General features: G+C 40.4%; 1 protein-coding gene across 14 annotated transcripts in view; it reads right to left on the bottom strand.

The window, feature by feature from the left end:
* Positions 1–14,595, bottom strand: part of LOC112247599 (rap guanine nucleotide exchange factor 2) — a 163,861-nt gene that overhangs the window by 36,242 nt on the left and 113,024 nt on the right. For all 14 annotated transcript variants that reach the window (XM_042303165.1, XM_042303152.1, XM_042303160.1 and 11 more), the window contains 3 exons: positions 5,829–6,006; positions 4,276–4,412; positions 661–819 (listed from right to left, as the gene is read on the bottom strand). In XM_042303165.1, coding sequence (XP_042159099.1) covers positions 661–819; positions 4,276–4,412; positions 5,829–6,006 — 474 coding nt within the window. The remainder of the gene's footprint in view (positions 1–660; positions 820–4,275; positions 4,413–5,828; positions 6,007–14,595) is intronic.

Below are 14,595 nucleotides of genomic sequence, written 5' to 3'. Positions count from 1 at the left end.
TAAATTTTCTATATGCTCAAAAAGCTTATTTCTCTCAAATGTTGGGCACAAATGTGTTTACATCCTTGTTAGTGAGCATTTCTCCTTTGTAGCATATGAAGAACATGATTAAACAGTATGATCATTACACAGGTAAACCTTGTGCTGGGGACAATAAAAGGGCACTCGTAAAATGTGTAGTTTTGTCACACAACGCCACAGATGTCTCAAGGTTTGGAGGCAGAGAACAATTGGAATGCTGACTGCAGGAATGTCCCCCAGAGCTGTTGCCAGATAATTTAATGATCATTTCTCTACCAATGTCATTTTATAGAATCTGGCAGCACAACCAACCGGCCTCACAACCACAGACCATGTGTAACCACGCCAGCACAGGACAGGACCACAATTGGCCCAGCGTCGACTGGGTTTGGCCGGTGTAGGCAGTCATTGTAAATTAAAATGTGTTTTTAACCGACTTCCCTACTTAAATAAAGGTTCAAATAAAAAATAAACATTAAAAAAAAATGTCAAGCCTGCTTTAAAATGCAACAGACTAATTGAGTGGAGTATAAGGGGTGGAGTATATAACACTATTCAATATATGGGAGATAAGGCCCGTATGACAGGCCAATAAACCGATTGGCTATTATGATGGACTGTCTCAGTGCTGAGCCTTACCTGACAGTCGTCCACCTTAGTCTTCATCACTCCCTTCATGTACTCCTTCTCTATGGTAGGGGAGACCCCGAAGCTGTTGCCCATACACAGGATCTCAGGCCTGCCCTCAGGGTACGTCACCTCCACCGAGCCATTCAGGATCACTGACCACGAGTCCAGCTGAGTTTGGAAAGACCACAACCACAAACAGTTAACAGTCAGAAATACTCAGTGATCATTCAGTGGACAATGGTTTAATACAGGGACAGGACACTGGAGTCCTCGGGGACTGGAGTGGTGTCACTTTGTCCCCATCCCGAGTGCAAAACAGCTGATGCATTCTAAAGTGAAGATCATGATTAGTTGATTATGGAGTCAGGTGTGTTAGTTGGGACGGGGGCAAAAGTGACACTAACCATGCCCCCCGAGGACTGGAGTTACCCATCCCTGGTTTAATATCAGGCTGGGATCACATGTTAAAGGAAGATTAAGTCAGCTATGATGCTTTAAATACATTGTTTAATCACAATTAGCCTTAAGCAATTAGTTGGCCATTAGCTATTAGTTAGCCGTTAGTTAAATAAAATTTTATGAGTCACATGCGCCGAATACAAAAGTGAAATGCTTACTTATGAGTCCCTAACCAACAACGCAGCACAGATAAGAAATAAAAGTAACAGGAAATTAAAGAGCAGTGAAATAACAAAAGCGAGATGATATACAGGGGGGGGTACTGGGGCACCGTTTAGTCGAGGTAAAACGTACATGTAGGTTGGGTTATTAATATGTACAGTTGAAGTCGGAAGTTTACATCCACTTAGGTTGGAGTCATTAAAACTTGTTTTTCAACCACCCCACAAATTTCTTGTTAACAAACGAGTTTTGGCAAGTCGGTTAGGACATCTACTTTGTGAATGACAAGTAATTTTTCCAACAATTGTTTACAGACAGATTATTTCACTTATAATTCACTGCATCACAATTCATGTGGGTCAGAAGTTTACATACACTAAGTTGACTGTGCCTTAATAAACAGCTTGGGAAATTCCAGAAAATGACGCCATGGCTTTAGAAGCTTCTGATAGGCTAATTGACATCATTTGAGTCAATTGGAGGTGTACATGAGGATGTAATTCAAGGACTACATTCAAACTCAGTGCCTCTTTGCTTGACATCATGGGAAAATCAAAAGAAATCAGCCAAGATCTTAGAAAAAAAATTGTAGACCTCCACAAGTCTGGTTCATCCTTGGGAGCAATTTCCAAACACCATAAGGTTTGCAACTACACACGGGGACAAAAATCATACTTTTTGGAGAAATGTTCTCTGGTCTAATGAAACAAAAATAGAAATGTTTAGCCATAATGACCATCGTTTTGTTTGGAGCAAAAAGGGGGAGGCTTGCAAGCCGAAGAACACCATCCCAACCATGAAGCACAGTGGTAGCATCATGTTGTGGGGGTGCTTTGCTGCAGGAGGGACTGGTGCACTTCACAAAATAGATGGCTTCATGAGGTAGGAAAATTATGCGGAAATATTGAAGCAAAATCTCAAGACATCAGTCAGGAAATGAAAGCTTGGTCGCAATTGGGTCTTCCAAATGGACAATGACCCCAAGCATACTTCCAAAGTTGTGGCAAAATGGCTTAAGGACAACAAAGTCAAGGTATTGGAGTGGCCATAACAAAGCCCTGACCTCAATCCTACAGAAAATGTGTGGGCAGAACTGAAAAAGCGTGTGCAAGTAAGGAGGCCTGCAAACCTGACTCAGTTACACCAGCTCTGTCAGGAGGAACGGGACAACATTCACCCAACTTATTGTGGGAAGCTTGTGGAAGGTTACTCGAAACATTTGACCCAAGTTAAACCATTTAAAGGCAACGCTACCAAATACTAATTGAGTATGTAAACTTCTGACTAAAAAATAATAAAAAGCTGAAATAAATAATTCTCTACTATTATTATGACATTTCACATTCTTAAAATAAAGTGGTGATCCTAACTGACCTAAGACAGGGAATTTTTACTAGGATTAAAAGTCAGGAATTGTGAAAAACTGAGTTTAAATGTATTTGGCTACGGTGTATGTAAACTTCCGACTGCAACTGTACATGTAGGTGGGGCGGCAGGTTGCCTAGTGATTAGAGCGTTGGGACAGTAACCGAAAGGTTGCCAGATCGAATACCCAAGCTGACAAGGTAAAAAATATGTCGTTCTGCCCCTGAACAAGGCAGTTAACCCACTGTTCATAGGTCGTCATTGTAAATAAGTATTTAAGTAACGGTTAAACAAATATATATATATATACACACAAATGGTTCAATAATATATAATACCCCCGTTTCTACACTAATAATAACTATGATTTGACCCTTTTAGATAGCAAATCATATTTTACAGCAAGGTATCACTTTCTCCCTTATAGCATCATCAACAACACATTTGACAATGCACTGAGGCAGTAGTGGACATACTACTAACACACACCAGCTCAATAGGATGTTATTCAACTTTGACTGGACTGCCCTTGAAGTGAACTGGACTTAAGGGTATGGCTCGAACTCTATGTTTGGGTGCATCACAGCGAAAAAATGACCAAAGTGGCTTAATTGAAAAGCCAGAGCCTGTTAAGACTGTTGAGACAGTACAAGTGATCTCTCTTCTGGTCCCCTTGGGGAATCGTATGATGCTGGGAGTTGGCAGTCATTCGTGCTTAATAGAGCAGGGAGAAAAACTAAATGGAAAAAGAGAAACCTGCATTGGTAATGGCAAGGGCAAACTCCATGTCCCAGGCCATAGATGTGCAAACCCAGACACATTCAAGACACACACAAGACCAATATAAGAGACAATGGAAATTCCACCCCAAACTCTTTTGTTATTTGTTTCTTTAGTCCATTGTTGATATAGTCCCAAAATGTTTCGCCTTTCAGCAATCAAGTTATCAAGATATTTAAACTTTCAAAATACAGAAATACAGCCAGTATATAACTTTTTTTTTTACCCCTTTTTCTCCCCAATTTCGAGGTATCCAAATTGTTGTAGTAGCTACTATGTCTCATCGCTACAACTCCCGTACGGGCTCGGGAGAGACGAAGGTTGAAAGTCATGCGTCCTCTGATATACAACCCAACCAAGCCCCACTGCTTCTTAACACAGCGCACATCCAACCCGGAAGGCAGCCGCACCAATGTGTCGGAGGAAACACTGTGTACCTGGCAACCTTGGTTAACCTTGGTTAGCCCGCCACAGGAGTCGCTGGTGCGCGATGAGACAAGGACATCCCTACCGGCCAAGCCCTCCCTAACCCGGACAACCCTAGGGCAATTGTGCGTCGCCCCACGGACCTCCCGGTCGCGGCAGGTTATGACAGAGCCTGGGCGCGAACCCAGAGTCTCTGATGGCACAGCTGGCGCTGCAGGACAGCGCCCTTAACCACTGCGCCAAAATGCATCATACCGGCTGTATTTTAAAAGTGATATCTTGATTGCTGACAGGCAAAACTATATAACTATATATGGGACAATATCAACATATATAATGAAACAAATACCAAAAGATAATTTTGGATTCAAATTTTATTTAAGACTTTATTTAAGACTCATTCACGGCACACGCCTCCACATACAAACATACCTCTTCCCCGTCATTGAGTACGATGGTGCCGGCCCGCTCGACCACGGCAAACACCATGACGGCACACAGCTCCCTCCTCACAGACATGGTCATGTTGGCAAACGCTGGCAGCTGATGCATGAACTCCAGTAATTGCTCTGTGGAAAGGTTGGAGAGGGGGAGTAGAGAGGGAGAGGTGGTTAGGAAGGTCTTGACACAGTGGAGAGAGAGGACGAGCGTAGGAGGACTTGGCAGTCCTTCACTCTTCCTTCACCCTCTGTGTGGCTTTGGTCGAAAAAAAGGGCACAAGCTAGTGGGAGAGAAGGTGCATTAAATTCAACCCCACAAGTGATGAGTATCCAACAATGGGATGATTATCCACTAAGGCAAAGTATCAATTTAATTTTGATAGACAGAAAAAAACTGCATGAGCATAAAGGGAAAAGCGACCTTTTGCATTCACTTCGAAGTGTGTCAACATTAATCAAATCTCATTTGGGGCTTCAGCTTGGCTGTATAGGGCATTGCCTGTCCTGATTCCTGCCCCATGCATTTTTTTGGCTCCTTGAAATAGCTTGTTGCGGGAGCCAGGGAAGGACTCCATCCCTGTGCTAGGCGCAGAAAGTAAGTCTGGGGTGCGGGCTGACCTGTGCTTGGCATGGCAACAGTGTCGTGTGGGAATCCTGCGGAAGCACTGAAACTTTAATGCGCCGGGAGAGGAGAGGCGAGGACGTGCGACGTTGACCTAGAAAAGCCTGTCGGCAGAGAGAGCGGGAGGGGAGGGGCGGCGGGGAGTTTGTGGGGTTTGTCGAGGGGGACCGGGGTACTCTCTCACTCTCTTTCTCCATTTGCATCCACTAGATCAGCCACACATCACATCTACAGCTAAGCTTCATGTGAGTAAATGTGAACTAATCTCTTCTTCTGGCTCCCTATCATTGTAGCTGTGCTGCTGCTAACAGGCCTATGATATCACAGTCTTCGTGTGGCAGTGCTAAAATAAATTCACCAAACGAAAGCATTGAAGCATGAAGGCCTGCAGATGGACACATAATCCATGGTAACTAGCTAATACAGAGGGGCGGGGTTGAGATACACCAAGGGCGGGGTACTGGGAGAGGAGGCGTCACTGTGCATTGTTTGATTAAAATCGTGAATGCTTGATTAAACTCTGATGAGCCTACAAAGGGGATTTCCCCTTAGTGAACAAAGCCAAATCTAATTGGCTCCCATTGCTTTTCCAAATGTCTTGCCAGAAAACAGCAAGCACTCACATACAAGGTATTCTTTAGCAGTAGTAATAGGCATTATAACCGTTGTTTCTAGATTTTAAGAGTTTAAAGGTGGTGTGGAATAGTCATCCCCTTCTGTGTAATTGGAGGCAGGAAGCAACATAGCAAAGAAGGGGAGGCACCCTGCCTAGCACCTACACAATGGTAGGGGAAACACTGGCACGCCACAGCTAAATACATTTTGGTTCCCAGAACATTGTGAGTAGGTTACTTTTTAATCAATCAAAGGGGAACCCTTGAGGGAATGTTAGGGGAACATTCTGTGTGCTAGCAGGGACTCACCTATGTCGTCATCGGTGCGGTCCATTGGGTCCTTCTCCAGGCAGTCCCGCACGATGTCGCGGCTCATGAGGGGGTCCGACGCTCTCTCAATGTCCTCCTCGTCATCGTCGTCCTCGGAGTCGACGGCGGTCTCGGGCAGGCCGCTGAGGTCCATGTCGCCTGGCTCGTTTTCCGTGGCCTGAGGGTCAGAGGAGAGGATGGATGTCAGTCAGTCACCCAGGATCAAGTCATCGTGGATCAAGTCGTCCAGGATCAACAAAAACACAAAGGCTTTCTCCATCTTAACAACCACCATCAATCTTAGTTTTAATAACACAGAGTGCTGTGAAATGGTCACTGGTCCATACTAAGCATGTCAGCTCCATCCATCTACTCCAAGTAGTAACAGCTGCACACTGGTGGGCTGAGATGAGGTTGGTAAATCTAAAAATCAGGATTTTGGTGCAAAAACTTCACATAAGGGCTTGTAAACAAAACAACGGCAAGAAACAGACCGTTTCAATTCAATGCTTCAAAAGCGACAACAATGTCTGAACATCTAGCCTGTTTGGTGAGAATGATAGGTCTGAGAGACACACAACACTGCATACCAAAGCACCCCGCTATGCAAAAAACACCCAGCTAATTATTTCACATCTCTCCCTCTCCGGGCTCCCCATTTCCACTTAGACTGACAACCTCTGAAAGAGTGATAAAATATGTACGTAGCAAAGAGAGAGGAAAAACTAACAAAAGAGAGAGAGCAAAAGTAACACAATTGACAATGTCACACTGATATTAGAGATATTGGCACTGTGCATCCATCAAGGCTTCTCACATACTATAAATATCGCTGAGGCCATATTGTGTGTTTCATGCTCTCAACACGAGCCCCTCCTTGGAACGAAATCCAGGTACGAAACAGGGAGATAAACTAAAAACCCTCCCCTCCTGTTGAGTGCTAACCGACTCCTCTTACCTGAATAAGGTGCCGAAACTCCAGCCTTTTCACTGAGAGAGACGAAAACAATGTTGTCTTCGCAAACTGCCTGCAGCAGCCTAGTCCAAGACGCATCTTTACCGCCCGGGCTGCCAGTCGTGTTTTTCAGAGATTCAAAGAGTCCCTGTCTCTCACCGAACGTAGCCCTATGTCATTTATCCTTAACCATCATGTGCAAACGCCTCATTAATGATTCAGGGTGCTGTCTGACTAGCCACTCAGGCATCAGGAGGTCAGAAAAGTAGGAGGGGAGGGGGAGGGGCCTGATGGGGCGAGAGGGCAAAGGGGCGGGGTTATTCCCCTGGGGAAGGGGTTGGTAAGGTGTGGACTTGGAGTGAAAGAGGACAATCTGAAGATTGAGGTATGTCGGTTCCCAATGTGACAGGGAATAACTGAGGTGGTGAGATGGAAAATCCTAGAAAACTGCCTCGAACTCATCTGGAAATCTCGGCAGCAGTGAAAACAGCCATCAGTCTTCAGCTTGATATGAAAGTCAACGTCTACTAATGCCGAAACCCGGTAGAACACACAGCTATATTCCACATGAACAAACATTGTTGGCAAATCTCAGGAGACAAAAGAAAAGTAAAATGTCCTGAAATAGCAGACCCTATTACTTATCTACAGTGGCAGCTAGTCCTCTCACAGTAGCATTAATTTACTAATATCGCTGTATATCAATTCCATATTACCACCCACCTAGATTTATGAACCAGCCTTATAATAAACTAAATACTCGTAAGTAGTGCGTCGATCATCATTTAGAAGTGTGTGCCTCGGGAGGTTGCAACACCTTCGGATTTGATTCGGACATCCTTTCCACTGAGTTACACAATGTTAGACAGTCCAGTGGGAACGCTGAACCATTAAAAACATCAAATGCTCTCGAAATACAGAGCACAAGTCAGAACCCCTCTGTGTGTGTGTCATCCATAAATGTGGGGTGAGCAAAAAAAGAAGGGGTGTGGGTGGTTAATATTTCAACAGGGCTATTCTTGGATCAATGCTTTCAAGCCTCCTTCTGAAGAACCGATTTCATGATTTATTCAGAGGCAAAACAGTCTGCCATGTTTGCCAGGCAGTGACAGAGGATGCAGCTCTATTCTTCTCTCTGGGAGGAGAGACGATGGGGCACTCCAGCTGACATGGCTCGTGGATGAGAGGACTCCGACGAACAAGGGGAATCATCGCCAAGAGCTTTACCCTGGTAGACGTCCATCTTTGAATAGATCTTACACATACAGTCCTGTGATTTGGGTTGTCCTTAACTTCTCTAGGGTAGGGGGCAGCATTCTGAATTTTGGATGAAAAGCATGCCCAAATTAAACGGCCTGCTACTCGGACCCAGAAGATATGATATGCATATAGATTTGGTAGATTTGGATAGAAAACACTCTAAAGTTTCCAAAACTGTTAAAATAGTGTCTCAGTATTACAGAACTCAGGGGAAAACCTGAGAAAAATCCATTCAGGAAGTTTTTTTTGGTTTTGTAGTTTCCTATTCATTGCCATTACCATATCCATTGGCTTAGGACTCAAATTGCAATTCCTATGCCTTCCACTAGATGTCAACAGTCTTTATAAATTGTTTCTGGCTTGTCTTCTGATAAATGAGGGAGTAAGAGCAGTCTGAATGAGTGGACTCTGCCGTGTCACAGAGCTTTTTTGGTGTTGTCCTTAATATTGTAATGTATATATGGTGTTGTCCTCAATATTGTAGTGTATATATGGTGTTGTCCTCAATATTGTAGTGTATATATGGTGTTGTCCTCAATATTGTAGTGTATATATGGTGTTGTCCTCAATATTGTAATGAATATATGGTGTTGTCCTTAATATTGTAATGAATATATGGTGTTGTCCTTAATATTGTAATGAATATATGGTGTTGTCCTTAATATTGTAATGTATATATGGTGTTGTCCTTAATATTGTAATGTATATATGGTGTTGTCCTTAATATTGTAATGTAATATATGGTGTTGTCCTCAATATTGTAGTGTATATATGGTGTTGTCCTCAATATTGTAATGAATATATGGTGTTGTCCTCAATATATTAATGAATATATGGTGTTGTCCTCAATATTGTAGTGTATATATGGTGTTGTCCTTAATATTGTAGTGTATATATGGTGTTGTCCTCAATATTGTAATGAATATATGGTGTTGTCCTTAATATTGTAATGTATATATGGTGTTGTCCTCAATATTGTAATGTATATATGGTGTTGTCCTCAATATTGTAATGTATATATGGTGTTGTCCTCAATATTGTAATGTATATATGGTGTTGTCCTTAATATTGTAATGAATATATGGTGTTGTCCTCAATATTGTAATGTATATATGGTGTTGTCCTCAATATTGTAATGTATATATGGTGTTGTCCTCAATATTGTAGTGTATATATGGTGTTGTCCTCAATATTGTAGTGTATATATGGTGTTGTCCTCAATATTGTAGTGTATATATGGTGTTGTCCTCAATATTGTAGTGTATATATGGTGTTGTCCTTAATATTGTAATGAATATATGGTGTTGTCCTCAATATTGTAATATATAGTGTTGTCCTCAATATTGTAATATATGGTGTTGTCCTCAATATTGTAATGAATATATGGTGTTGTCCTTAATATTGTAATGTATATATGGTGTTGTCCTTAATATTGTAATGTAATATATGGTGTTGTCCTCAATATTGTAGTGTATATATGGTGTTGTCCTCAATATTGTAATGAATATATGGTGTTGTCCTCAATATTGTAATGAATATATGGTGTTGTCCTTAATATTGTAGTGTATATATGGTGTTGTCCTTAATATTGTAGTGTATATATGGTGTTGTCCTCAATATTGTAATGAATATATGGTGTTGTCCTTAATATTGTAATGTATATATGGTGTTGTCCTCAATATTGTAATGTATATATGGTGTTGTCCTCAATATTGTAATGTATATATGGTGTTGTCCTCAATATTGTAATGTATATATGGTGTTGTCCTCAATATTGTAATGTATATATGGTGTTGTCCTCAATATTGTAATGTATATATGGTGTTGTCCTCAATATTGTAATGTATATATGGTGTTGTCCTCAATATTGTAATGTATATATGGTGTTGTCCTCAATATTGTAATGTATATATGGTGTTGTCCTCAATATTGTAGTGTATATATGGTGTTGTCCTCAATATTGTAGTGTATATATGGTGTTGTCCTCAATATTGTAGTGTATATATGGTGTTGTCCTTAATATTGTAATGAATATATGGTGTTGTCCTCAATATTGTAATATATAGTGTTGTCCTCAATATTGTAGTGTATATATGGTGTTGTCCTCAATATTGTAGTGTATATATGGTGTTGTCCTCAATATTGTAGTGTATATATGGTGTTGTCCTCAATATTGTAGTGTATATATGGTGTTGTCCTCAATATTGTAATGAATATATGGTGTTGTCCTTAATATTGTAATGAATATATGGTGTTGTCCTTAATATTGTAATGAATATATGGTGTTGTCCTTAATATTGTAATGTATATATGGTGTTGTCCTCAATATTGTAATGTATATATGGTGTTGTCCTCAATATTGTAATGTATATATGGTGTTGTCCTCAATATTGTAATGTATATATGGTGTTGTCCTCAATATTGTAATGTATATATGGTGTTGTCCTCAATATTGTAATGTATATATGGTGTTGTCCTCAATATTGTAATGTATATATGGTGTTGTCCTCAATATTGTAATGTATATATGGTGTTGTCCTCAATATTGTAATGTATATATGGTGTTGTCCTCAATATTGTAATGTATATATGGTGTTGTCCTCAATATTGTAGTGTATATATGGTGTTGTCCTCAATATTGTAGTGTATATATGGTGTTGTCCTCAATATTGTAGTGTATATATGGTGTTGTCCTCAATATTGTAGTGTATATATGGTGTTGTCCTTAATATTGTAATGAATATATGGTGTTGTCCTCAATATTGTAATATATAGTGTTGTCCTCAATATTGTAATATATGGTGTTGTCCTCAATATTGTAATGTATATATGGTGTTGTCCTCAATATTGTAGTGTATATATGGTGTTGTCCTCAATATTGTAGTGTATATATGGTGTTGTCCTCAATATTGTAATGTATATATGGTGTTGTCCTCAATATTGTAGTGTATATATGGTGTTGTCCTCAATATTGTAATGTATATATGGTGTTGTCCTCAATATTGTAATGTATATATGGTGTTGTCCTCAATATTGTAATGTATATATGGTGTTGTCCTCAATATTGTAATGTATATATGGTGTTGTCCTCAATATTGTAGTGTATATATGGTGTTGTCCTCAATATTGTAGTGTATATATGGTGTTGTCCTCAATATTGTAGTGTATATATGGTGTTGTCCTCAATATTGTAATGAATATATGGTGTTGTCCTTAATATTGTAATGAATATATGGTGTTGTCCTTAATATTGTAATGTATATATGGTGTTGTCCTCAATATTGTAATATATGGTGTTGTCCTCAATATTGTAATATATGGTGTTGTCCTCAATATTGTAATATATGGTGTTGTCCTCAATATTGTAATGTAATATATGGTGTTGTCCTCAATATTGTAATGTAATATATGGTGTTGTCCTCAATATTGTAATGTAATATATGGTGTTGTCCTCAATATTGTAATGTATATATGGTGTTGTCCTCAATATTGTAATGTATATATGGTGTTGTCCTTAATATTGTAATGAATATATGGTGTTGTCCTTAATATTGTAATGTATATATGGTGTTGTCCTTAATATTGTAATGTAATATATGGTGTTGTCCTCAATATTGTAATGTAATATATGGTGTTGTCCTCAATATTGTAATGTAATATATGGTGTTGTCCTCAATATTGTAATGTAATATATGGTGTTGTCCTCAATATTGTAATGTATATATGGTGTTGTCCTCAATATTGTAATGTATATATGTTGTTGTCCTCAATATTGTAATGTATATATGGTGTTGTCCTCAATATTGTAATGAATATATGGTGTTGTCCTTAATATTGTAATGAATATATGGTGTTGTCCTTAATATTGTAATGTATATATGGTGTTGTCCTCAATATTGTAGTGTATATATGGTGTTGTCCTTAATATTGTAGGTGTATATATGGTGTTGTCCTTAATATTGTAGGTGTATATATGGTGTTGTCCTTAATATTGTAATATATATATATATATATATATATATGGTGTTGTCCTTAATATTGTAATGTATATATGGTGTTGTCCTTAATATTGTAATATATATATGGTGTTGTCCTTAATATTGTAGTGTATATATGGTGTTGTCCTTAATATTGTAATGAATATATGGTGTTGTCCTTAATATTGTAATGTATATATGTGTTGTATATATATATATATATATGTTGTTCTTATCACAAAGTTATCCTAGAGACTGGCACAACAAATACCGATCAGCTGCTAACACATCCGAGTCCATTGATATTGTAATTCACTGACTACAAGTTCCTGTGTTTCTACGTTGTACCAACCCCTCTTTCACTCTATGCCCAAGCCCTTATAACAGATAACTCAAACATGCTTGGCGAATTGGTGCGGGCACTAGAAAAGTCTGCAGCACCCGGCCTCACCCTACTAGAATCCGAAGTCAAATGTCTGCGGTTTTCTGATGATCTGGTGCTTCTGTCACCAACCAAGGAGGGCCTACAGCAGCACCTAGATCTTCTGCACAGATTCTGTCAGACCTGGGCCCTGACAGTAAATCTCAGTAAGACCAAAATAATGGTGTTCCAAAAAAGGTCCAGTCACCAGGACCACAAATACAAATTCCATCTAGACACTGTTGCCCTAGAGCACACAAAAAAACTATACATACCTTGGCCTAAACATCAGCGCCACAGGTAACTTCCACAAAGCTGTGAATGATCTGAGAGACAAGGCAAGAAGGGCATTCTATGCCATCAAAAGGAACATAAATTTCAAAATACCAATTAGAATTTGGCTAAAAATACTTGAATCATTCATAGAGCCCATTGCCCTTTATGATTGTGAGGCCTGAGGTCCGCTCACCAACCAAGACTTCACAAAATGGGACAAACACCAAATTGAGACTCTGCACGCAGAATTATGCAAAAATATCCTCTGTGTACAATGTAGAACACCAAATAATGCATGCAGAGCAGAATTAGGCCGATACCCACTAATTATCAAAATCCAGAAAAGTGCCGTTAAATTCTATAACCACCTAAAAGGAAGCGATTCCCAAACCTTCCATAACAAAGCCATCACCTACAGAGAGATGAACCTGGAGAAGAGTCCCCTAAGCAAGCTGGTCCTGTGGCTCTTTTCACAAACACAAACAGACCCCACAGAGCCCCAGGACAGCAACACAATTAGACCCATCCAAAACATGAGAAAACAAAAGGATGGTTACTTGACACATTGGAAAGAATTAACAAAAAAACAGAGCAAACTAGAACGCTATTTGGCCCTAAACAGAGAGTACACAGTGGCAGAATACCTGACCACTGTGACTGACCCAAACTTAAGGAAAGCTTTGACTATGTACAGACTCAGTGAGCATAGCCTTGCTATTGAGAAAGGCCGCCGTAGGCAGACATGGCTCTCAAGAGAAGACAGGCTATGTGCTCACTGCCCACAAAATGAGGTGGAAACTGAGCTGCACTTCCTAACCTCCTGCCCAATGTATGGCCATAGAGAGACATATTTCCCTCAGATTACACAGATCCACAAAGAATTCGAAAACAAATCCAATTTTGATAAACTCCCATATCTACTGGGTGAAATTCCACAGTGTGCCATCACAGCAGCAAGATTTGTGACCTGTTGCCACGAGAAAAGGGCAAACCAGTGAAGAACAAACACCATTGTAAATACAACCCATATTTATGCTTATTTATTTTATCTTGTGTCCTTTAACCATTTGTACATTGTTAAAACACTGTATATATATATATATATATATATAAATAATATGACATTTGTAATGTCTTTATTGTTTTGAAACTTCTGTAGGTGTAATGTTTACTGTTCATTTTTATTTCATTTCATTTTATTTTATTTCACTTTTGTATATTATCTACCTCACTTGCTTTGGCAATGTTAACACGTTTCCCATGCCAATAAAGCCCTTGAATTGAAAGCGAGAGAGAGCGCGACACAGAGAGAGAGCGCGACACAGAGAGAGAGCGCGACACAGAGAGAGAGCGCGACACAGAGAGAGAGCGCGACACAGAGAGAGAGCGCGACACAGAGAGAGAGCGCGACACAGAGAGAGCGAGCGACACAGAGAGAGAGCGAGCGACACAGAGAGAGAGCGAGCGACACAGAGAGAGCGAGCGACACAGAGAGAGCGAGCGACACAGAGAGAGCGAGCGACACAGAGAGAGCGAGCGACACAGAGAGAGCGAGCGACACAGAGAGAGCGAGCGACACAGAGAGAGCGAGCGACACAGAGAGAGCGAGCGACACAGAGAGAGAGAGCGACACAGAGAGAGCGAGCGACAGAGAGCGAGCGAAAGAGCGACAGAGAGAGAGCGACAGAGAGCGAGCGAAAGAGCGACAGAGAGAGAGAGAGCGACAGAGAGCGAGCGAAAGAGCGACAGAGAGAGAGCGACAGAGAGAGAGAGAGCGACAGAGAGAGAGAGAGCGACAGAGAGAGCGACAGAGAGAGAGAGAGCGACAGAGAGAGAGAGAGAGCGACAGAGAGAGAGAGAGCGACAGAGAGAGAGAGA

Source organism: Oncorhynchus tshawytscha, linkage group LG21, assembly GCF_018296145.1.
Source record: "Oncorhynchus tshawytscha isolate Ot180627B linkage group LG21, Otsh_v2.0, whole genome shotgun sequence".
Taxonomy (NCBI): domain Eukaryota; kingdom Metazoa; phylum Chordata; class Actinopteri; order Salmoniformes; family Salmonidae; genus Oncorhynchus; species Oncorhynchus tshawytscha.
Note: the sequence above shows the minus strand (reverse complement) of the source record. Positions and strands in the feature narration are given on the sequence as shown.